General features: G+C 37.9%; 1 protein-coding gene across 4 annotated transcripts in view; it reads left to right on the forward strand.

Annotated features, from left to right (window-relative positions):
• The window catches only part of Usp37 (ubiquitin specific peptidase 37), an 83,833-nt gene that overhangs the window by 15,267 nt on the left and 43,143 nt on the right, over nucleotides 1-25,423 (forward strand). For all 4 annotated transcript variants that reach the window (XM_070017199.1, XM_070017206.1, XM_070017209.1 and 1 more), the window contains exons 4-14: nucleotides 745-913; nucleotides 4,332-4,432; nucleotides 9,186-9,361; nucleotides 9,805-9,882; nucleotides 10,825-10,922; nucleotides 12,180-12,264; nucleotides 14,440-14,601; nucleotides 21,234-21,365; nucleotides 21,507-21,630; nucleotides 22,434-22,624; nucleotides 24,880-24,997. In XM_070017199.1, coding sequence (XP_069873300.1) covers nucleotides 745-913; nucleotides 4,332-4,432; nucleotides 9,186-9,361; nucleotides 9,805-9,882; nucleotides 10,825-10,922; nucleotides 12,180-12,264; nucleotides 14,440-14,601; nucleotides 21,234-21,365; nucleotides 21,507-21,630; nucleotides 22,434-22,624; nucleotides 24,880-24,997 — 1,434 coding nt within the window. The remainder of the gene's footprint in view (nucleotides 1-744; nucleotides 914-4,331; nucleotides 4,433-9,185; nucleotides 9,362-9,804; nucleotides 9,883-10,824; nucleotides 10,923-12,179; nucleotides 12,265-14,439; nucleotides 14,602-21,233; nucleotides 21,366-21,506; nucleotides 21,631-22,433; nucleotides 22,625-24,879; nucleotides 24,998-25,423) is intronic.

Genomic DNA, 25,423 nt, shown 5'->3' on the forward strand with positions numbered 1-25,423 from the left:
TTTTCAAAGACTTGGAGAGTCCAAGACAAATTATTGAACTAGTTCTGTGGGGTAGAATCAGTAAACTTAAAGAGTTTTGGGGCACTCAAGACCTTTGTGATTGAGTCAAATTGAGTCTGATTGGACATTTAGGAAAGATTCTCAGTGTTGGTAAAGGTTTACTTTTAATGTATTTTTAAGATTTTGGAATTCTGAGGATTACAGCTTAGCTTTCTATTTTCTTTTACATTGCAGTTATCTAAGTGATTTGCTAGATCTTTATAAACTTGCTTGAAGAAGAAGAAAGATTAATTCAATTTGATTGTCTATACTACTAATAGTATAATCATCCAGGCTTTGACATTTACTATATCTTATTACATAACTTAATATTTGAAAATATGGAATTCTCTAATGTAAGAAGATCAATAGAGGTAGCATTATTGTATAAGATAGATTTTAATAGTGTATGTTTATATCTTATTTTTTTTCTTTCTTATGAGTCCAAGACTTGGGACCAATACCTTTTGCTCATTGGCTAGTGCTGTACCAAATGAGGCATACCCTCAACCCCATATATTGTATCTCCTAAATGTAAAATCTTTGATTTAAAGATATCAAGAAATAGAATTCTTTTGGTTGAAAATAAATTGAATTACTATAATATGATCGGGAAATGTAACTTGGAAGATAAAAGGTTCTATTTGTTATATAATTATACTTTGTATATTTTTTATAATACAATTTTCCTTTTATTTTTATCAGCTAAATCATAACATTAAAAATGTGGTGCTTCGACCCAGTGGAGCAAAACAAAGCCGCCTAATGTTAACTCTGCAAGATAACAGTTTCTTGTCTATTGATAAAGTACCGAGTAAAGATGCAGAGGATATGAGGCTGTTTCTAGATGCAGTCCATCAAAACAGACATACAGGTGAGCATAAATTATTCTAATGTCTGACACTGGTAGTTTTAAAAGAATATGATAACTACAGACTATTACTTCTGATGAATGTTGAAACAAAAGCCTCTAATATATTAGTAAACTAATTCAGTCACACATTTAAAGAATTATACTGAGTGACTAAAAAGGATTTATTGGTATTGTTCACCTGTAATCTTAGAAAATGGACATAGGAAAGATGGTGGTGCCAGGTCATCTTTGCAAAAATTTATTGAGATTCCATCTTAGAGAAACAGCTGTGTGTGATGATGCACACACAATTCCAGCTACTTAGGAGTGAGAGGTAAATCCAGGCAAATGTGAGACTCTAGCTGAAAAATAGAAGAAAAAGGCTAGAGCTATGACCCAGGTATACACTGTAGCAAGTGAGAAGCCTGAGTTCAAAATGCTAGTACTTCCAAACGTGGAATGTAAGGATATTTCAACATATGACAGTCTTTATAATATAGCACACACACACAAAAAAAAACGGGGCTGGGATTGTTACTCAATGCAAAATGTTTGCCTAGCAAGTGCAGCATCCTGGGTTTGATCCACAGTACCAAAAAAGAAAAGACCGGAAAAACAAAGGTAAAAATAATAATTAAAAAAACCCCACATGATGATTCCTGTAAACTTAGCTACTCAGGAAGGCTGAGATCTGGAGGATCTCAATTCCTGTAGGACAGAAAAGTCCTCAAGACTAGCTTCAGTTAACCAGCAAAATGCTGGACTGGTGGCATGTCTCACGTGGTAGAGCACACGCTGTGAACAAGAAAACCCAAGTGAGAGAACAAGGCTTTGCATTCAAGCTCTGGTACCACCACCAAAAAAGGAGGTTTTTGCTTTTTCTTTTTTGTCAGTTGTGGGGCTTGAACTCAGCCTAGGTGCACTGTTCCTGAGCTCTGCAGTTCAAGGTGAGCACTCTACCACTTGAGCCACAGTGCCACTTCCAGTTTTCTGGTAGCTAATTGGAGATAAGGGTCGCAAGGACTTTGAACCTCAATCCTTGGATCTCAGCCTCCTGAGTAGGCTTGCAGGTGGGAGCCTTCGGTGCCCGATTAGGGAAAGAGGTTTTGAATTCTAACAATCTCTGGATGGAAAAGTCCTTTCTGAATCTAATATAAAAACTATAGTGAAGAAAAGACAAACCATATAAATGTAGACAAAATATTAGCTAGAGTTAAAGAGTGGTGTCACATTTTGTTTGTTTATTTATTTTGGTGCTGTGATGGAACCCAGAGCTTCATATATACTAGGCAAATGCTGAATCACTGAGCTACATCTCTAGCCCCTGAGTAGTATGTTAATGTCAATTGTGATCTTATAGAAATGAACTTTTAACTTTTTTAAAAAAGAAACTATAGTTAGAGACATACTAGGTGATTGCAGGAAGTAGTTTAGATGTATATCCAATATTTCTGGAATTGTTACAATAATGTTTTCCATATACCCAATATTTATCATTTTGCTATCTCATCTTTTTTCTTGTGCCAATCTTGGGGCTTGAACTCATGGTCTGCACACTGTCTCTGAGCTTCTTTTGCTCTAGGTTGGCACTCTACCACAGCTCCACTTTCCAGCTCTTTTGGTAGTTTATTGGAGATACAGTCATGGCCTTTGCTAACTGACTATCTCATCTTTTTTTTTTTTTGGTTATGGGGGCTGAACTCTGGGCCTAGGTGCTATCCCTCAGCTCTTCAGCTCAAGGCTAGTACTCTACCACTTGAGCCATAGCTCCACTTCTGCTTATGTAATGCTGAGGAATCGAACCCAGAGCATCACGCATGCAAGGCAAGCACTCTACCAGTGAGCCACCTTCCCAGCCTTTTCTCATTTATTTTTAGGAAAATCTAAGATTTATCATATTTTTCTATTATATAAAGTCTGACCTATTATACAATCATATTAAAAGACAACTTTAAAAAATGGACAAAAACTTCAAATAAGAAATTCAAGGAAAAATGGCTTTTAAACATGTAAAAAAAAATCTCAACTTTAGTAATTCTCAATCATATTGGCAGCAGTTTGATAGGAAGCAAACTCACATTTGGTTGGAGAGTAGAGTACTATAAGTAATGTAAGTTGATGTAATATCTAAGTTTAGTTTAAAATTATATATCCATTAACAAAACAATTCTTTTCTAGGAGTTTATTTTACAAAATCATTTCATTAGTACAAAAAGAATGTTATGCATTGCTTGCAATTTTGAAAACTTAAAATATTTCAAATCATTATCAATGGGAAGTAGGGAAACTATATTAAAATATAGTGCTGGTCCTGGATCTTGAACTCAGTGCCTGGGTATTGTTCTGAGCTTTTATGCTCAAGGCTATTACTCTACCATTTGAGCCATAGCTCCACTTCTAGTTTTTTGGTGGTTAGTTAAGGAGTCTCATTGACTTTTTTGGGTGAGCTGACTTTGAATTGTGATCCTCAGATCTCAGCCTCCTGAATAGTTAGGATTATAACATAAGCCATCAGTGCCTGACCATAAAATACTTTTAAAAGTAAACACAAAAAAGTACATACAAATTCATATTGGTGGAATACCTTAAATGTTTAAGCTAACATGAATTTCTTAGAACAGAAATCAGTTATTCCGCTTGATAAACTTTGTGGGGTTTTTTTGTTGTGGTTGTTTTGCCAGTCCTGGGGGGCTTGAACTTAGGGCCTGGGCACTGTCCCTGAGCTTCTATTGCTCAAGGCTAATACTCTACATCTTGAGCCACAGTACCACTTCTGGCTTTTTCTGTTTATTTGGTACTGAGGAATCGAACCCAGGGCTTTATGCATGCTAGGCAGGCACTTTACTACTAAGCCACATCCCCAGACCCTTTGTGGGTTTTTTGGGTGTTTCTTTTTTTTCTTCTTTCGCTTGGACCAGTCCTGAGGCTTGAACTGATGGCTCAGTCTCTTTCCCTGAGCTTCTTTTGCTGAAAGCTAGTGCTCTACCACTTGATCCTCAGCTTTATTTCTGATTGATACACTGTTACTTGTAGAGAATGCTGTGGAGAATAGGATACTGGAAGAACACCTGTCATTTTTGACATTTCCTGCATTTAGTATTAATGTTCATGCCTTAGATACAGAACTTAACTCTTCCATAGTTATTAGTAACCAACTCTACTGGAGAATTTTTAGTATTTCTTTTTGTCTTGCAAATTCCATCCTATTATATGTTCTCACATATTTGTATTATTTGCATATTTTGCTTGAGATTTTCATTACTATAAAGTTTAACTACTGTATATCTCAGATGTGTGTCCTATTAGTAAGTCCCCTTGGTTTTAACTTTTTCCTTTTGTTCCATTTCTTCAATGTTATATAAAAAATCTTTTTTTAAGTAAGTGATTTTCAAAAATACTACTTTTGTTTTTGTTTTTGTTTTCTTTTTTTTGTTACCAGCCAATAAAACACCTCAAGGATCTGGTAGTTTTGGAGCCATTCTAAGCAGCAGGGCATCGCAGAAGGAAACGAATAGACAACTTTCTTATTCAGACAATCAGGTATGTTTACATCAATCTTTTTAGCTTTTTAAAGAAAGTGATAGTCATAGACATAGTACATAGTTTCAGGAAGTAGAATTTAGATGGTAATATTAAATACTTCTGGCGTTGTCACCGTGGTGTTTTCCACATAGCTAACATTTACCCTTTTTAAAAAAAAATATTTTTGGGGTCCAGTCGTGGGGCCTGAACTCTGGGCCTGGGCGCTGTCCCTCAGCTCTTCAGCTCAAAGCTAGCACTCTACCACTTGAGCCACAGCACCACTTCCGGCTTTTTTCTTTTTGTTTATGTGGTGCTGAGGAATCGAACCCAGGGCCTCACGCATGCAAAGCAAGCGCTCTACCACTGAGCCACTTTCCCAGCCCCACATTTATCCTTTTGACTATCGCATTCTCTTTAACATTCTTTTTGTCGGTTGTGGGCTTGAACTCTGGGCCTGTGCATTGCCCCTGAGCTCTTTATCTAGTGCTCTACCACTTGAGTCACAGTGCCAATTCTGGTTTTCTGGTGGCTAATATGAGTCACAGTGCCAATTCTGGTTTTCTGGTGGCTAATTGGAGATAAAGAGTTTCATGGATATTCTTGCCTGGGCTGGCTTTGAACTGTGATCTTCAGATCTCAGCCTCCTAAGTAGCTAGGATTACAGGCATGAGCCACTGACACCCAGCCCTTTTTTAAACTTTTTATGGAAGACTTTCTAGGATTTATCACATTCTTTCCTTCTTACATACAGTTTTACTGAACAGCACTTGATGTCTCATGGTCATCAGAATGAGCAACAGTATAATTTTTTAAAGCATGGCTTTGGAATTAGATATGAGTTTAAGACTTGGTGCTGCTACTTACTAGGTGGGGTCACTGGGGAAATTTCTTAAGAATCCTGAGCCTTTAATACTTATGTATAATAACATTTCAAGAGTTCTGTGAGATAATGCTCAAAAGGTAATACGCTTACTGTATACTAAATATACAATCAGCCCTACAAATACTACTTTGCCTTTATACTGTATAACACCATACTGATTTTTGAGATCTTCTCTTTGCTTTTTACAAAGCAAATGCATATTATTATTATTATTTATCCTATTTTTTGTTGGTTGTGGGACTTGAACTCTGGACCTGGGCGCTGTCCCTCAGCTCTTTGGCTCAAGGCTAGTGCTCTACCACTTGAGCTGCAGCGCCACTTTCGGGAATTCTGGTGGTTTATTGAAGATAAGAGTGTCATGGAGTTTCCTGCCCAGGCTGGCTTTGAACCACGATCCCTAGATCTCAGCCTCCTGAGTAGCTAGGATTACAGATGTGGGCCACTGACGCCTGGCTTAATACATAAGCCAGCTAGCTATGAGACCTCATCAGAAAACAGTCTTATCACAATTTAGCTATCTTTATGTCTCTCAGTTTGTTTTGCAAAAGAAAGCTAGGCATAAAGTTAAACTTTGAAGTTCTATAAGAAAATTTATTTATGAATTCTATGTGATTAAACAGGGAGGTGATTTTTTTTTTTTTTTTTTTGGGTCCGGTCATGGGACCTGAACTATGGGCCTGGGTGCTGTCCCTCAGCTCTTTAGCTCAAGTCTAGCGCTCTACCACTTGAGCCACAGCACTACTTCTGGCTTTTTTCTTTTTGCTTATATGGTGCTGAGGAATCGAACCCAGGTCCTCATGCATGCAAGGCAAGCGCTCTACCACTGAGCCACCTTCCCAGCCCCAAGGGAGGTGATTATTTAGTCTGTTTACTGGACTAAGCAATAGAAAAGATTTAAATTTTGTTAGGTTCATGATTCATGTTTTGGAGGGACATTTTTATTCATGTGTAATTGCATGTAGTTAAATGTGTTTAAAGTATGATCTGATATATGTATATGGTTTTGTTTGTTTTTTTGATCAGTTGTGGGGCAGCTGTGGGCCCTGTTCCTGAGCCTCTTTGTTCTCAAAGCTAACGTCCTACCACTTGAGCCACAGTGCCACTTCCAGATTGAGTGGTTAATTGGTGATAAGAGTCTAGCAGGGACTTTTTTGCCCAGGCTAGCTTTGAACCATGATCATCAGATCTCAGCCTCCTGAGTAGCTGAGATTACATGCATGAGCCATTGGAACCCTGGTAATCTGATATATTTTGGCCTGTACACCTTAAAGTAATCAGCATGTTGAAGATAGTCATAGTCCTCCTCTAAGTTTGCTGACCCCCCTTTGTAATTCTCTTTTGTCTGGTCCTTACCTGAAAACACCACCTGATTTTCTTTCTATTACTGTAGATTATACACTTTGAAGTTTTTTCCAGGTAGAATTAGTGTATATTTAAGGGATGGGAAAGTGAAGTATCTGGCTTTTTTCACTGAACATAATTATTTTGAGATGAACACATTTGTAAGTAGAAATAACCTTTAAGCTATTCATTCAAGTGACCTTAGAGGTTTTTTAATTTTCTGTCCTAAGCTTGTCATTCTATAAAACAAAAGTAATTGGACGTATCTTCCATAGTAAAATCACATAGGTCTTTTTTTTTTTGGGGGGGGGGTCCAGTCGTGGGGCTTGAACTCTGGGCCTGGGCGCTGTCCTTCAGCTCTTCAGCTCAAGGCTAGCACTCTACTAGTTGAGCCACAGCGCCACTTCCGGCTTTTTTTTTCTGCTTATGTGGTGCTGAGGAATCGAACCTAGGGCCTCAAGCATGCAAGGCAAGCGCTCTACCACTGAGCCACCTTCCCAGCCCACATAGGTCTTAATGTAGAGATGTAAAACATACCTGGCAGAGTGTTTGTCTAAAACAGTTTCCCAGTTAATATGTTTGCATCCTACTCTCTCTGGATAGTCTTGCTATGTATACAGTAGATTCTTTGGTTTTCTTACATGAATAGACTTTCTCATCTTCCTTCTACCCAGCATTATTCCTCCAAACATGAATCCTCTCAAAATAATAGGACTGTCTTGCTGAGTATACATGACTTGGCATTTGAATTGTGGCAATTAAATGTCATTGTTATTTCATATTGTTGTGTTGTGTTTTATTTGTGCCAAGTTGAAAGGCTTGAATTTAAGGCTTTGCACAGTCAATTAGCTTTTTTGCTCAGGGCTAGTGCTCTACCACTTGAACTCTACCACCCCAGCTTTCATCTTTTTGGTGGTTGATTGGAGATAAGAGTTTCTAGGATTTGTGTCACCAGGCTGGCATTCAACCTTGATCTTCAGATCTCAGTCTCCCAAGAAGCTAGGGAGGCATAAGCCACTGACTGTCACCTGGTTGTTTTTTGTTTGTTTGTTTTTTGTTTTTTTGGTCCAGTTGTGGGGCCTGAACTCTGGGCCTGGCCGCTGTCCCTTGGCTCTTCAGCTCAAGGCTAGCGCCCTACCACTTGAGTCACAGCGCCACTTCCGGCTTTTTTCTTTTTTCTTTTTGCTTATGTGGTGCTGAGGAATGGAACCCAGGGCCTCACGCATGCAGGGCAAGCGCTCTACCACTGAGCCACCTTTCCAGCCCTGTTTTTTGGTTTTTGTTGTGCTAGAGATCAAACTTAGGTCATACTGCAAGTTAAACACACACACTCTACCACTGAGGGATACCTCATCTCTTCTTCTTTCTTGTAATCAAGATATATATATTTTACTTTTCCAAAAATCAGTTCTCTTTTTTTTTTTGTCGGTTGTGGGTCTTGAACTCTGGGCTTGGGTGCTATCCCTGCACTCTTCAGCTTAAGGCGAGCGCTCTACTGTCTGAGCCACAGCATCACATCGGTTTTCGGGTGGTTTCATGGACTTACCTGCACGGGCTGGCTTTGAACCACGATCCTCAGATCTCAGCCTCCTGAATAGCTAGGATTACAAGTGTGAGCCACTGGCGCCCAGTGCCCGGCTAGATCTGTGTCTTTCTGTATCATCTTCTTTTTTTTTTAAAATAATGATAGGATTCCTGCCTTCTGCCTCAGTATGCTGTGGAACTTTTAGGTTAGCAAGAATGTGACAAGAGAGCTGGTGTGATGGTACATGACCATTCCAATACCTAAAAACTGAGGCAGGAGGATGGCAAATTCTAGGCCAACCTGAACTCACGAGGAAGTTAATAATACTGCAGGAAAATAAATGTTAAGCTTAATTTCTCTTCTTCAACTATGCATTAGAATCACCTAGAATGCTTTAAAAAATACATTTATAGGCCATATGCCGGTAGCTACTCAGGAGGCTGAGATCTGAGGATCAGGATTCAAAGCCAGACCCGGACAGGAAACTCCATGAGGCTCTTATCTCCAATAAACCACTCAGAAAACTGAAATTGGCGCTGTGGCTCAAGTGGTAGAGCACTTGTCTTGAGCTGAAGATCTGAGAGATAATGCCCAGGCCCAGAGTTCAAGCCCCACGACCGACAATAAAAACACAAAAAAATACATTTATAGGGGCTGGGGATGTAGCTCACTAGAATAGCACTTATTATATATAAGGCTCTGAGTTTGATCCCTAGCACTGCAAAAAAGCCAAACATCTGAATGGGTGGATCGGTGGGTGGGTGGGTGGTTGGCTGGCTGGCTGGCTGGATGGATGGCTGGCTGGCTGGCTGGCTGGCTGGCTGGCTGGATGGATGGATGGATGGATGGATGGATGGATGGATGGATGGATGGATGGATGGATGGATGGATGGATGGATCAATCAGTTAGATAAGAAACGAGTTTCCCATTATATTTTTGATAGCCCCTATGTGAGAATCAGTGTTCTTAAAAGTTTGCAGTGAACTTGAGGATTTTAATATCTCAATCATTATTATTACAGGCTTCTTCAAAAAGAGGAAGTTTGGAAACTAAAGATGATATTCCATTTCGAAAAGTTCTTGGTCATCCAGGTAGAGGACCGATTAAGACTGTACCAGGAAGTGGAATAGCTATTCCTCGGACAATTCCTTCTTTATCACCCACATCACCTCTTAGGTCAGGATTGTTAGAAAACCGGTAAGAAAGACTATTTGTTTGGTGAACTTGTTTATAGATGTCTTCTGTAGAAATTTGAAATGGGGCAGGGAGATGGGGAGGGAGGAGATGGGAAGGGGGATGGTAAGGGGAAACAAAGGAGGAGGCAACAATGCTTGATAAAAAAATGTACTCATTACCTTGCTCATGTAATTGTAACCCCTCTGTAAAGTATTTTCACAATAAAAAAAAAGAAATTTGAAATAGAAGAGAAGATAGAGAGTACATTTTTGGTAGAGAATTAGGTCATAGGTAGTTTATGTCAAAGACATGAATTAAGCATGTACATAAGTAGTACATTAAGTGTGGTATAGAATATTTCATAACAATAGTCACATTCTATTCTTGAATATGCTGGTTTATAATTTTTGATGGTATGAATTATAACTTTAAAAATAGCCCTTTTTGCCCTTTGTTCTTCATAGCACTGAAAAGAGGAAAAGAATGTTATCATCTGGTTCAGAGCTGAATGAAGATTATCCTAAGGAAAATGATTCATCATCGTAAGTTGCTTTCAGAGCATTTATCACACTTGGTCAGTTTTCCTTCCTTCTTTCCTTCCTTCCTTCCTTCCTTCCTTCCTTCCTTCCTTCCTTCCTTCCTTCCTTCCTTCTGTTCTTCCTTGCTTTCTTCTGTCTTTCCTTCTTCCTTTCCTTCCTTCCCTCCCTCCCTTGTCCCCTTCCTTCCTTCCCTCCCTTTCAGTTGTGGGGCTTGTACTCAGGGCCTGGGCCTAGCCTCTTTGTGCCCAAGGCTAGCACTCTACCACTTGAGCCATATCACCACTTCCAGTTTTTAAGTGGTTAATTGGCAATAAGAGTCTCACAGGGACTTTAATGCCTGGGCTGGCTTTGAACTGTGATCCTTAGAGCTTAGCCTCCTGAGTAGCTAGTATTTATTACAGGTGTGAGCCACTGGTGCATGGCTTGATCAGTGTTCTTGATATTGAGAGTTATAACCACTAGAAAAATGTTCAATTTGAACAGAGTACCATGTTGATGTCTAGGCTGTCTAGGCTGGCCTTGAACCTCTGTCCACTCTTATCTCTACCCACTGAGTAGCTGGGATTACAGATGTAAGCCATCCCACTTAGAAAACAGCTTTATTTTTTTAAATGATTCTTTTAATCTTAGTTTTTGAATCATTTCATCTGTTCTGTTTTGGGCCAAGAAAAACCTACATTGGCTGTCACTGATATGATTTTTGTCTATAAAGAAAATGCTCTTTTGTTTTTATTTAATTGCTAGAGCAGTGGATACATTGACTCTTAGTAATAAAAAGTTATTTTCATAATTCTTACGTTAGGTGGATAAATCTCTTGAGCATTTAATAACTTTATAGCCTAACTTTTAAGCATATAAATGAATTTGGAAATTGAAATACAGTTTCTTAATGGAGAGTATCTTTTTACAATCATATTAATATTAATCTAAAAATATCAACTTCAGGAATAACAAGGCCATGACAGATCCCTCACGAAAATACTTAACCAGCAGTAGAGAAAAGCAGCTGAGCTTGAAACAGTCAGAAGAAAATCGGACCTCAGGTAAGGAGATGCTCTATTTATATAATATATTAAATAGAAATAAAAACCTATACTGGGATATATGTCTACATTATTCAGGAATAATTTAAAATCCAGTACTAGCTTTGAACACTTAATTTATACCCAGTTATTGACTAATATATTTTAAAGTAATAAAAAGTTCCATTCTGTTTAATAAGAATCCAAGCTTTACATCCTTTTTTATTTTTCTATTATACTCTTTAGAAGTAAGCATTTATTCGAAGGTTGGAATTAAAAGTCATCAATATTACTATTTATTAGAAAATACTATTTAGCCAGGTGCTGGTGGCTCATGCCTGTAATCCTAGCTGAGATCTGAGGAATGCAGTTCCAAGCCAGCTCGGGCAGGAAAGGCTGAAAGACTCTTATCTCTACCACCAGAAAACTGGAAGTGGCACTGAGGCTATTCCTGAATTTAGACTATCCCTGACTTTTTGACAGGTGTTTCCCCCACTTACCAATCTGTATTATCATCCAGAATTCTAACTTAGATATCTGCTGTTGATTTTAATATTATGTTACCTTTTGAAGTTAAAGCTAAAATGTGTCATGATCTTGATAAATAGTGTGAGTTTGCTTGATCAGACCAGTAGAACTGTTTGTTTCAGTAGTTTGCGATTGTGACATTGACTCCTACAGAAAAAAAGTATATCCAATATTTAAAACTTTTCTCTAATAATAAGAAATCAGCTGGTACTGTTTTAAATGAATAAATCAAGAAATACTGGAAACACATTACTTAGCACTGTGGAAAAAGTCAGAAAAACTATAAAATGGCTAGAGCCAGGTACCAGTATCCCACATTTATAATCCTCGCTACTCAAGAGGCTGAGATCAGAGGATAAAAGATAAAAACCAGCCTACGCAAAAAAGTGTGTAAGACTCAACTCCAAAATAACAAACAAAAAGCAGGACTGGAGGTGTGACTCAAATGATAAAGTGAGCAAGCAAAGCAGGTGGGCAAAAGACCCTGAATTAAAAGCTCTGGTGCCCACAAAAAAAAAAAAAAAATGGCCAGAAACTATTTGAACTGGCAGAGTTAGGTCAGGGGAACATTGCTTTTCTGTTGCAGTTTTTTCCAGAGTACTTAATCTCTTAGCATTCATAAGTTTTACTTTGATGAAAAGGGGAAAAAAAGAACATTAATTACATATAAGAGACCTGAAGTGTAATTTTATTATTAAGTGAGCTTTAGTGATTGATTTTAGGTATTAATTTGCTTCATTTGTTTTATAGGACTTTTACCTTTGCAATCATCATCATTTTATGGTAGCAGAGCTGGCTCCAAGGATTACTCTTCTGGCAGCACTAACATAGATAGGTATGCACTGGTTATATTCCTTGTGAAAAATTCAAGGCATTCACTTTTCAGAATATTAAATGATGGAATTTGCATTAACTAAATAAATGCCCTAATTTAGGAGTGTCAAGGACTGGAGGCTCAAGTGTAGAACACCATCAAGCAATCTGAATAAGCACAAGGCCTTGACTTCAAATCCTGGTACTGTGGGAACAAATAATATCAAAATTTATGAGAATAGTAGAATCTTAACATTTTAGTTAGAAAGTACTCTGGTTGGATGCTGGTGGCTTATGCCTATAACCTTAGCTACTCAGAAGGCTGATAATCTGAGAATTAAGCCATGAAACTTTTATATCCAGTTAACTAGCAAAAAAGCCAGAGGAGGTGAGTACCAGGCATGAGCAAAAAAGCCAAGTGGAAGCATGAAGCCCAGAGTTTAAGCCTCAGTACTGATACTAAAACAAAAAAAAACAGGGAAAAAGAAAAAAGTACTCTTCAGAAATATTTTAGTTAAGACTACTTATTGGTTGTGCCTAGACTAGTCATGTTTCCAGGTTCTAGATCAGGCCCCAGTACCACACACACACACACACACACACACACACGCACACGCACACGCACACGCACACGCACACGCACACACGTTATATTTTGTTTTTTTTATTAAAGTTGAAAATCATAAAAACATTGTATTATTTGTGTAAAATTATTAGAGTAAATTTGATGCTGTGTTCAGCCTTGAGTACAACTGAATTGTAGTAGTGACAACTAAATTATTTGAATTTAAGAGCTTAGAATCTTTGGATATTTCTTCTGCTTATTAGAAGAATATTAAATAAATCCAAATTTTAAAAAACTTTAGCTGGGTGCTGGTGACGCACACCTGTAACCCTAGCTACTCAGGAGACTGAGATCTGAGGATTATGGTTGAAAGCCAGCCTGAGCAGGAAAGTCCATGAGACTCTTATCTCCAATTAACCATAAAAAGATGGAAAGGGCGTCATGATTAAAAGTGGTAGAGTGCTGGCCCTGAGCGAAAGAGCTCAGAGACAGCACCCAGGCCCTGAGTTCAAGCCCATGACCAAAGAAAGAAGAAAGGAGGGAAAAGAACCAACCAACATTAATTTGGTTTGCAAATGAATTGTTAAATACAGTACAGATTCTCAAAATAATAGAATGTCCATCTCCACTCCACATCTAAACATTCCATAAGAAATGTTTGAAGACAGCTCAGTGCTGGTAGCTCACACCTATAATCCTGGCTACTCAGGAGGCTGAGATCACAATTCGATGCCAGCCTGGGTAGGAACATCGGTGAGACTTATCTCCAGTTAATCACCCAAAACAAACGGAAGTGGCACTGTGGCTCAAGTGGTAGAGTGCTTGCCTTGAGCAGAAGAGTTCAGGGGCAATACCCAGGCCAAGTTCAAGCCCCATGACCTACTAAAAAAAAAAAAAATATATATATATATGAAGAGAAAAAACTTTTAATAAAAAGCTTCATTTAAAGATATGTGAAAATGACCAGATTAATTACAAAAATAATATTGAAAGAAGTCTAAAAAGTCAAGTATTCAGCCAGGCGTTGGTGGCTCACAACCTTTTATCCTAGCTACTCAGGAGGTTGAGATCTGAAGCCAGCCAAGTCAGGAAAGTCTGTGAGACTCTTATCTTCAATTATCCACCAGAAAACAGGAATGTAGCGGAGGCTCAAGTGGTAGATCACTAGCCTTGAGCATAAAAACTCAGGGTCTGGGTGCTATTGTTGAGCTTTTATGCTTCTGAACTTTTTGTGTTCAAGACTAGTAGTGCTCAACCTTTTGGGCCATAGCTCCACTTCTTGCATCTTGGTGGTTAATTAGAGATAGGAGTCCCATAGACTTTCCTGCCTGGACTGGCTTCAAATTGTGATCCTCACATCTCACCCACTAACTTGGATAATTTTGATTGTAAGTCAGTAGGTAAAATTTAGTTTTCTATCAATAGACTTAATAATTATTTTTATGAGGGTTCATTTTGGGGGTGGTACTGACATTTATGAGTTTCTTTCTCCAAAATGATCTTTATTACCAAAATTTACTAAAAAAAAAATTTTTTTTTTCCCCTTTACTTTCTCTGAATCGACTAAGGGGGGGAAATATTCAAATTTTTATTTTTTTCTTCTCATTATGCTTTTTTTTTTTTTTTAAATAGGACTAATGTTTCAAGCCAGACTCCCTCTGCCAAAAGAAGTTTGGGATTTCTTCCTCAGCCATCTCCTCTTTCTGTGAAGAAACTGAGGTATAACCAGGATTACACTGGCTGGAACAAACCAAGAGTGCCCCTTTCCTCTCACCAACAGCAGCAACTACAGGGGTGGGTAAATTGTATTTTCTTTTTCATGTGATTCAACTGAATTATGCTTTTTTGTTAAAATAATGAAAGAGTCACAGTTAAAGTTCTAAAATATTTAAAAATCAGGTTACTTATAAAAAAAAGTATCATATCGATAAATAAGTTAAATCTAGTATTTAGTCTCTAAACAACTTTCTTTTTTGGCAGTACTGAGGTTTTGAACTCAGGACCCTGTGCTTGCTAATAAGCAGGCCCCTTTACAATTAGCCATACCTCCAGCCCCAATTTTTGCTTGAATAGTTGCTTCCAACTATGGTATGCACCTGAACATACTCTGTGTTAAGCTTCCCAGTAGCTAGTATAACAGATACATACCACCTTGTCCAGCTCTTTTTTTCTGCCCAGGCTGGCCTTAGTTCTTCCTCTTAAAAACTTAGCCTGGCCTGTAGCTAGTATTATAAGTGTGTCTATAATGCCAAGCTTCAAACAATTGTTTTTCAAACAATTTTTAAATTTTGAAATATATAGGAGTTCAAGGTATATCCTCCAATACTATATACTTAGTCCTACTCTTTGATACTTTCAGTTTTGGGGGGTTTTTTTAGTGATGGTCCTAGGGCTTGAACTGAGGATCTGGATGCTGTCCTTGTGCTTTTTTGCTCAAGGCTAGAGTTCTACCACTTGAACCATAGCTCCACTTCTAGCTTTTGGGTGATTAATTTGAGGTAAAAGTCTGACAGACTTTCCTGCCCAGGCTGACTTTGAACTCAGATCCTCAGATCTCAGCCTCTTGACTAGTAATGATTAAAAAAAAAAAGCCGGCTCACACTACTCAGGAGGCTGAGATCTGAGGATAGCTGTTCAAAGCCAGCCCAGCCCCAGCAGGTAAAGTCCATGAGACTCTTATTTCCAATAAACCACCAGAAAACTGGAAGTGGCACTGTAGCTAAAGTGGTAGAGTGCTTTCCTTGAGCTGAAGAGCTGAGGGACAGCACCCAGGCCCAGAGTGTTTATTATATGTTAAATGCTATATGGTGTGTAAACTCATTTTTCCTTTATTTTCAAAAGTTCTATAAGATAGATATATTTAAATCAAAGGAAAAAAAAATCTACTAGGCAGTCTTAAACTCTGTAATCCTAGCTATGTGGGAGTCAGAGATATGGGGGATCAGGCTTTCAGGCCAGCCCAATCAAAGAGAAGTTTACAAGATTCCATCTCAACTAATGGCTGGGTAAGGTAGCTTGTGTCTGTTATCCCAGCTACAAAGGGAAGTACAATGGCTGGGCTTAGTGTTGTGGACCCATCAGCCTGTAATCTCTAGTGACAAGAGAATCATAACTAAGAGGATTGAAGCCCAGGCCTGCCCAGACCTGTCCAGGAATAAAGCAACACTCTACTTCAAAAATAACTAGTGCAAAAAGGGGGTTGAAGTTATGGCTCAAGTAGAGAGCACTTACTTGGTAGGTATGAGGCTCTAAATTCAATCCCCAGTGCCACCAAAAAGGAAAAAAAAAAATGTACCTTGATGTGACTGAGCCCTGTAATATCAGCTACTCAGAAACAAGAGAAGAGATACAGAGGATTGTTTGTGGTTCAAGGCCAACCTAGGCAACAAGTTCCCAAGACCCCCATTTCAACAAAACATTAGATAGGGTGGCACAGACCTGTTATCTATGTAGAAGGTCTTAGATTGGATCATGCTCCAAGGCTGACCTCAGAAAAAACTCTTGACCCTATCCAAAAAATAACTGAAGCAAAAAAGTGCTTGATTGGTACAGTACCTGCCTAGCAAGTACAAGGCCTTGAGTTCAAATTCAAGGGAAAAAAGTTGCTTTAATGGGTAAATTAAGGCTTAGCAAAGTTAGCTCTCTCAAAGTGTTGGTGGGTTTGGTTTGGTTTGGGGTTTGGGTTTGTTTTTTCCCCCCCAGTAGTTCAGCAGTGTTAAAAATCCAGGCAATTGCTCCAGTTCTCTTAAGTTTGCTCTATGTTCTCTTAAATTTTTCATTGTTCATTAATTGTATGTATCCCTATGTATTACCTTTCAACCATGTTATTGTGCACTTAAGTTTCCCTTTATAAGATACTCTAGAATTAACATTCTTGTAGACAAAGATGTACTTCTTAATACTTGATGGAATTTTTTTTTTTAATCCATCATGGGGCTTGAACTCTGGCCTTGGGCGCTCTGCCCCTTAGCTTTTCACCTCAAGGTGAGCACTCTACCACTTGAATCACTGCACCACTTGTGGTTTTCCAGTTGTTATTTGGAGATAAGAGTTTCATGGACTTTCCTGCCCAGGCTGGCTTTGAACCTCAATCCTCAGATCTCCTGAGTAGCTAGGATTACAGGGATGAGCCACCTGTGCCTGGCTTGATGGAATTTTTCTATAAGGTAAATTCTTGGAAGTAAAATTGCTGAGACTAAGGAAGGCACTCTGAGGTGCTTTTTGTTGTTATTGTTGTTTTGTTTTTTAAATTAAAATTATTCTTACAAATTGCCCTCCTAAGGCTGTTGCTGGGTAATTTATGGCTATAATCCTAGCTATTCGAGAAGCTGAGATCTGAAAAATCACAAAGGCCAGTCTGAGCAGGAAAGTATTATAAAGTAGGGCTGGATGCATGACTCAAGTGATAGAATGCCAGCTAAGCAAATTAAGCCAAATCCTACTTCTGACCCCACCCCCCACTTCCAAAATCTGTTAGCTTTTTAGTGTTACTCAAATTACTGCCTTAAAAAAATTTTTTTTTAATGCCAACATTAAGCTCATCATTTTACTTCAAGGAGTAGCACTGGAAATTTGGTTTATCCACAATAGATGCTTCGTTTATTAGCAGAAAACATCAAAAAAATTTTTTAGAGAAAACATTTCACTTTTCTCTATGAGTTTTTGCCTTTCCTGTTCTGTTTTCAGTAGTTCTTCTAATACATGTTTTCCTTTGTTCTTCATTCTGATTGATCTGTCTCAGATTATTATCCTTACTTTTGTCTACTTCCTGGGCTCCTCTCTTCTCTCTTCTTTTCTTTTTCTTTTTGTAGTACTAGAGTTGACACAGGGCCTTGTACTTGGTAGGCTAGTACTTACCATTTAAACCATGCCTCCAGGACTGACAGCATTCTTATATTGGTAACCATTCTTCATCCAGATTTTCCTCTTACAACCTCTTGGGTATTTTATAGTTTACTTCTGGTCTATCACTTTCTTCCTTCAGACTCTTTTGACGGCATCATTATGTTGTCCAGTGTTGATGCTCTAGTCTTCTCCAATTCTTTATTCGTGTATACTGCCTGTAAGTCTAAACATTACATCTCTTTCAATCCTCTTTCAGAAACTAATAGCATTTCAAATAGTTTAAGCACTTTGATCAAAAATTCTTTTACAAGAAGACATCTGAGTAGAAAACTGCCAGGTCTAAAGGATAATAAAAAAGTAACCTGTGCTTTAACATTACTAAGAGATGAGGTGATCTTCCAAGTAGAGAAGCAAACCAATTTCCTGCAGGGTTCATGTTCTTTTGCCTAAGCTTCCCTCATAGTTCGGAACTGAAGACTTAAAAAACTACATGAAAGAGAATATATATGAGGGGAAGACTTAGAAAAACATTATTTCCAGAAAGATAATAAATACGGAGACCAAAATACTGAATATAGGTTTAGATCTTGATAGTTTCTGCACTGATTGTAGGGAAAGGAGTGAAAATGACTAGTACCAGAAGTAACAGCTGCAAAGAATCATCATTAGTAGAGGTGAATCAACCAAATACTGAGACTAGAGAATTAAAAATTGTGGCTGGGAATGGGCCTTAGTGGTAGAGTGCTTGCCTAGCATGCAGGAAGCCCTGTCTTCAATTTCTCAGTGCCACATAACAGAAAAAGCTGGAAATGGTATTGTGGCTCAAGTGGTAGAGTGCAAGCCATGAGCAAAAGAAGATCAGAGAGTGCCCAGGCCTTGAGTTCAAGCCCCAGGACTGGCCAAAAAAAAAAAAAAGTTCAGGTGGTCTGGGAAAAACTGGTTGAACTGAGAAATAGACAAAAAAAAAAGCTATATTACATATAACTAATATATATTATATAATATGTATGTAATTTTATGTATTTAATAATTTTCTTCTTCTGAAGAAAAAAGAACACTAGTATTACTATTGATAACTGTAATCTAAGAGAACTTCCCCCAAAATAAAACCTTCCATCTATACACTAAAAGAGCCCTCCAGCTACTCAGGAGGCTGAGATCTGAGGATCACCGTTCAAAACCATCCTGGGCAGGAAAATCCATGAAACTCTTCAACTAACCACCAGAAAACTGGAAGTGGCACTGTGGCTCAAGTCTTGAGCTAAAGAGCTCAGAGACAGGGCCCAGGCCCAGAGCAAGCCCCATGACCCACAAAAACAAAAAAAGCCCTCCAGGTACCTGGAATGTCAGCCTGCAATAGTCAAAACATATCTTAAGACAGCTATTAGATTCTAAAGATTAGGAAAAAAATTTAATCCAAAAAATATGATGTACAAAGTAACAGTGAACATTATGTTCAAGACTTGATTAAAGAAAGAGTTAAAAAAGATTTATGGCAAGCTAAATGGTATTCAGGCTAGGAATATTTTAAAATGGAAAAATTCAAAATACTACATGCATTTCTCTTCCTGAAAAAAAGATGAGCTTATCCATCCAAAATGTGACTGGAGCCTTGCCAGAAGATAAAGAGTGAATACTTCCTCTCTTCCGATTACAGAGATAAGTTAAACAACCGTGGGAACACATTTAGAAGTGTAGTATATAAACTTAATGTTTTCTACTAAGGTAATAAAAATCACACTTAAAAAATTGGAAGAGAGAAAGAAACTAAAATAAGAGCTGTGAGTCTAAGAACAAACAATCCAGATGGACTTAATTGCAATGTAGAAAATTTAGGTGTAGATGTAACAACTAAAACAAAAATGAGGAAGTGGCACTGAGGCTCAAGTGGTAGAGCGTTTGCCTTGAGCTGAAGAGCGCAGGGACAGTGCCCAAGCCCAGAGTTCAAGCCCCACAACCAACAACAACAACAAAAAAAGAATAAAACAAAAATGATTAGCCTTCAAAAATCTCAAATATTTCTAAAAGCCATGCTAGATAAGTAAAAATTATGACAGTTGAGACCAACTACATTAATAAATGTATCATATGGGGCTGGGAAGATGCTTGCCTTGCATTCCTGAGGCCCTGGGTTCAATTCCTCAGCACCACATAAGCAAAAAAGCTGGAAGTGGCGCTGTGGCTCAAGTGGTAGAGCGCTAGCCTTGAGCTGAATTGCTGAGGGACAGCGCCCAGGCCCAGAGTTCAGACCCACGACCGGACCCAAAAATAAAATAAAATAAAAATAAATGTATCATATTTGTAACTCAGAAACCAGAGGCAAGGGAGGCCAGCCTGGGGTATAGTAAGACCCACTCTCAAAAAGAAAAAGAATAAAGGTTGCAGTCTGGATACATAAGAAGTAGAACTTAGCCCAGAAACTATTAAATAAGACAAAGATGAATACTTAGTGCTAAAAGCCAGAATTCACATTGAATGTATGATAGCCATAAATGTATAAATATAATAGCACTACAGTCCTGCATAACAGTGGAAACTACTAGATACTGTAAGACACAGTAGTGGGGTGTTTTTGTTGTTGTTGTTTTATTTTTGATCGGTCATGGGGCTTGAACTCTGGGTGCTGTCCCTCAGCTCTTCAGTTCAAGGTGAGTGCTCTACTGCTTGAGCCACAGCACTACTTCTGGTTTTCTAGTGGTTTATTGGAGATAAGAATCTCACGAACTTTCCTGCCCATGCTGGCTTTGAACCATGATCCTCAGATCTCAGCCTCCTGAGTAGCTAGGATTACAGGCGTGAGCCATTGGTGCCCAGCCACAGTAGTGTTTTTATGAATGATAGATAACATTTTAATATGTCTCCTATAGCTAACAAAATGACTTTAGATCTTTTGTATTCTTACTTTTCTACCTGTTTTCATCTGTTTTGTCATTCTGAGAATGGTGTGTTAAAATTTCCTAGCCAGGTGCGGATGGCAGTGTAATCCTAGCTACTCAGGAAGGTAAGATCTGAGGATCACGGTTCAAAGCCAGCTGGGGCAGGATAGTCTCTGAGATTTCTTATCTCCAGTTAATTACCAGAAAACCTGAAGTGGAGCTGTGGCTCAATTGGTAGAGCACTAACCTTGATCAAAGGGCACCAGTGGCTCACGTCTGTAATCCTAGCTGTTCAGGAGGCTGACATCTGGGGGTCATGGTTAAAAGCCAGCCAGGGCAGGAAAGTTGGTGACCCTTATCTCCACTAAACTACCAGAAAAGCTGGAAGTAGAGTTGTGACTCCTAGCCCTTGAGCAAAACGGTCTGGGACGCCATCCCGACTCTGAGCTCAAGCCCCAGGATCAGCACACATACACATAAAAAAAGTTTCAAGGGACAGTGCCCAGGTGATGAGCTCAAGCCTCAGGACCAGCATACACATACACAAGAAGTTTCCTGTAGTTCCAAATGTGTTCTATTTTATTTCTCATGGTAGATTTTATGCATGCCAAAGTGCTGTATTGAATCTACTTCAGGAACCTACCTACCTTTGCTATTCTGAATATATTTTAATGTATTTAATAAATTTTTTTCTTTCAATTTCAGATTTTCCAACTTGGGAAATACATGCTATATGAATGCTATTTTGCAGTCTCTGTTTTCACTCCAGTCATTTGCAAACGACTTACTTAAACAGGGTATCCCATGGAAGAAAATTCCACTTAATGCACTTATTAGGTAATTGTTAAGTACTTCCTAAAGGACCATTTATGTTAATTGTTGCACTCAAAATTTTATGTATTATAGTTAGTAGTATCCAAAATATTACGCCATTTGGTGTTTTTTAAAACATGCTTATTCTGTGTCTTATTTTATCAGACGCTTTGCACACTTGCTTGTTAAAAAAGATGTCTGTAATTCAGAGACCAAAAAAGAATTACTAAAGAAGGTTAAAAATGCCATTTCAGCTACAGCAGAAAGATTCTCTGGTTATATGCAGAATGTGAGTATTAATTATTTCAAACATTTTTAGATATGGGAAATTGAAATTATTTAATAGGCAACAAGGTTTTTATTTTGAAATGTTATTTGTGTAGTATGGTCATCATGGATGAAAAAAACGAGCTACGATGCAGCTCAATAATACTCTTGTGTATTTGATCTTATTCTGTTTTAGAGGCAGGGTCTTACTATGTATCTCAGGCTGACCTCAGCTGTCAACCCTAAAGACTTAGTCTCTCAAATGTCCGAATTTCGCATGCATGCCACCATTGCCCAACTCATATCTTAATATACAAATGTAGTTTGCCAGTGAAAAAGTATTTTTTTAGTAAAGTGTGAAGACATTTATTCATCATGTTAATATAACTACATAGTTAAGAATATAAAACTTGTCATATGTTTTTAGTTACAGTTTTTGTTTTTTTGTTTTGTTGTAGTGCTAGGCATGAACCCATGGTTTCATGCATGCTATGCAAGTGCTCTACCACTGAACTACATCCAGTCCTTGTCATTTATGTCTTTTTTGCCTGGTGCTGAGGCTTGAACTCAGGACCCTGGGAGCTGTCCCTGAGCTTCTTTTGTTTAACACTAGCTTAGCTAGGATTACAGGTGTGAGTCACCAGCTCCAGATGTCATTTACTTTTATTCATAAAACGCATACCCTAAAATCCTTAAATAAATAAGCCTGACTTTGATTACATAACTGATTTCAAAGAACTTTGGTTGTATAAATTGTAACTTAAGTGGCTGTTATTATGGTAATAAATTGTTTTGATCTGAAGACAGATGTTATTGTCTTCTTAGGATGCTCATGAATTTCTAAGTCAGTGCCTAGACCAACTAAAAGAGGATATGGAAAAGTTAAATAAAACTTGGAAGTCTGAGCCTGTTCTTGGAGAAGAAAATTCACCAGATATTTCAGCTACCAGAGTATACACTTGTCCTGTTATTACTAATTTGGAGTTTGAGGTTCAGCACTCCATCATTTGTAAAGCGTAAGTAGTCTCTAAGCAAACTATTTTCCCTCTTTAATCCTTTATCACAAGTGATTAAAACTTTCTTATACCAAATGCTATGAATTCCTCTTATTTTATTCTCCAGTATTTGAGATTGAACTGATGATTATAAGGCAAACACTCTACCACTTGTTTTCAATTTTTTCAGATAAAGGTTTTAGGTTTTTGCTTGGGCCAGCTTCTGACTACAATCCTTCTACTTCCAACTCCCAAGTTGCTGGAATTACCAGGCATGCTCTACCTCACAAGGCTTGTTTTTGAGATAGGGTCTCACTAAGTTTTTGCCTGGAGGTCTTAAGCCATGATCCTCTTACCTCCATTTCCTGAATTGCTGGTTTTGTAGGTATAAATACTCTGAATTCTTACTTTATTTTCCTTCCTATGCTGGGACGAGGGGGGAGAATGCAGGCATAATAAACTCATAGATTATACCAAATCTCTTTTTTTTTTTTCAGTCTTTCTATAAAATGCTTGTTGAGCTGGCCACCCCTGGCTCACGCTTGTAACTCTAGCTAGTCAGGAGGCTGAGATCTGAGGATCACAGTTTAAAGCCAGCCTGGGCAGGAAAGTCTGACTCTTATCGCCAATAAACTTCCCAAAAAGCTGGAAGTGGAGCTGTGGTTCAATGGGTAGAATTGCTATCTTTGAGCAAAAGAAGCTCGAACACTGAGTCCTGTTCAAGTCCCAGAACTGGCACAAAAAAAAAATGCTGTTGAGAAGAGAACCAAGGAGATTTTTCAGTATTGTGTGATATATATTTGTTCTGTTTCATAGTTTATTTGTTTTGGTTTTAAGTTTTTGAGATAGGATTTGGCTTTTGAGATTTAGATTTGAGATAGGATGTTGCCAGGGTGGATGGAGCTCCCTAGTAAACCAAGTGGACCTCAAATTCTTAATTGTCTTTCTCCATCTCCCAAGTGCTGGTTTTACTGGCCTGCATTGCCATGCTGGGTTAAATAATTTTGATCTACAGTGCTTTACTTTGTCTTTTCATTGGTCCATGGAGATTAAGTTATGCAAGAATACTTGTTTTCCTTATTAGTTGCTTATTTTAATAAAACCAAATCCATGTTAAATTGTTCTTTCCAATACTACATTCAGACTACCAACCTTCCACAGGTTATGGTGCTCTGTCTCCTTACAGGGCACATTTGACAGCGGCACTCAGTAAATATTTGTTGAATGAAAAATATGTTTTTCCTTTTTCTTCAATTTTGCTCCGTGGCAGTAAGAAATCTGGGCTGAAAGCTGTATATTACTAAAGTATAATAACAAGAGGACAAGTGAAGCAGTCAGCTACAACTGTCTAAAAATTTGTTTTTGCTTCTAAGAGAATTAAACATGAGTATTTGTTCTGAACCCATTTTCTAAAAGCATTATAAAAATATATTCAATAACCAAATGATGCTGCTACCTAACAAAAGGGCTTATATGATGCATGGAACACACAAAATTTTCATAGTAGTGTTCATATAGTCAAAAAGTGAAAACAATTCATCAGTAGTAATATGGATGTTACTACAATGATTAATTCACTCTTCTATATATATGTTATACTTTGTTTAGGGGTGTGTGTGGGGGGGTGGTACTTGGGGTTTCAGTTCAGAACTTTGTGCTTGTAAGGCTGGTGTGATGCCACTGAGCCACTCTTCCAAATCTGTTTTTCACTGGTTATTTTTAGGATAGGGTCCCAGTTCCTATCTGAGCATCCCACTGAGCAGCAGTTTACTTACTTTTTAGGCTTCCCCAATGGGAAGATAGATACTTCATCTACCCAGTAGGAGTGCATGCTACTACCTTCAACTTCCCTTCCGTTGGAGTTGTCATCTCATTTTCAGTGTCCCATGTAGCTTTTGATGACAGGCTTGTACCATATGGGTTGAGATGGGATCTTGTGAACTTTTTTGCTTAACTTGCCTTGAACCATTCTTAGCCTGCCAAGAAGTTAGAATTGCAGGAATGAGCCCTGTGCCTCAGCTATACTTTAATTTTTTTAAAGCTCAAGGTATTGTTAAAATATATAAATTTTAAAGTTAACATTTTTTAAAAGTACTTAAATATTTGCAAGGATTTTTATCTGTATTAACTTAAAAACGATATTAAAATCAGCACAAAAAAGTCCTTAATGTTACTTGTTTTGGCACTAGAAATTCCATAGTAGAGTAATATTTTTAGTATATTTGAATTTTTGTATTGTTCCAAGTAGTTACATTCATTTCCTTTTTATTATTCAGATGTGGGGAAACTATTCCCAAAAGAGAACAATTTAATGATCTCTCCATTGACCTTCCTCGAAGAAAAAAACCACTCCCTCCTCGTTCAATTCAAGATTCTCTTGACCTTTTCTTTAGGGTATGTAATAAACTATGTTTTATATATCACACGAAATTGTCTTTGAAATGTGTTTCTTCAAGGTGGAATTTCAGCAAAAGTATTTGAAAGGAAGCAAATGAAAAATGTTTATGAATACTTATTTTATAAAGCTTGATCTGATAATTCATTGAAGAAAATTGGATGTTTAAATACATGGTATATTTAACTAAATGACAAAGTTTTTCTTAGATAATCTTAAGTTTATCATTTTAAACAAATACTAATGAAGGCATTTGCAGTAATACATGCTCAAATTTGGTAATATGAAATAAAATGGCTCTCCTATGTATAAGCTGATGTGCTAATTGTTGAGGAATGAAAACCACTGTTTTTTCTTAGGTGGTATGTACTTTGATAGGAAAAGGAAGGAAGAATCATTAGTGTGTATGCTATACTTTCACAGAT

Source organism: Dipodomys merriami, unplaced genomic scaffold, assembly GCF_024711535.1.
Source record: "Dipodomys merriami isolate MVZ:Mamm:240054 unplaced genomic scaffold, mDipMer1.0.p SCAF_1, whole genome shotgun sequence".
Classification (NCBI taxonomy): Eukaryota; Metazoa; Chordata; class Mammalia; order Rodentia; family Heteromyidae; genus Dipodomys; species Dipodomys merriami.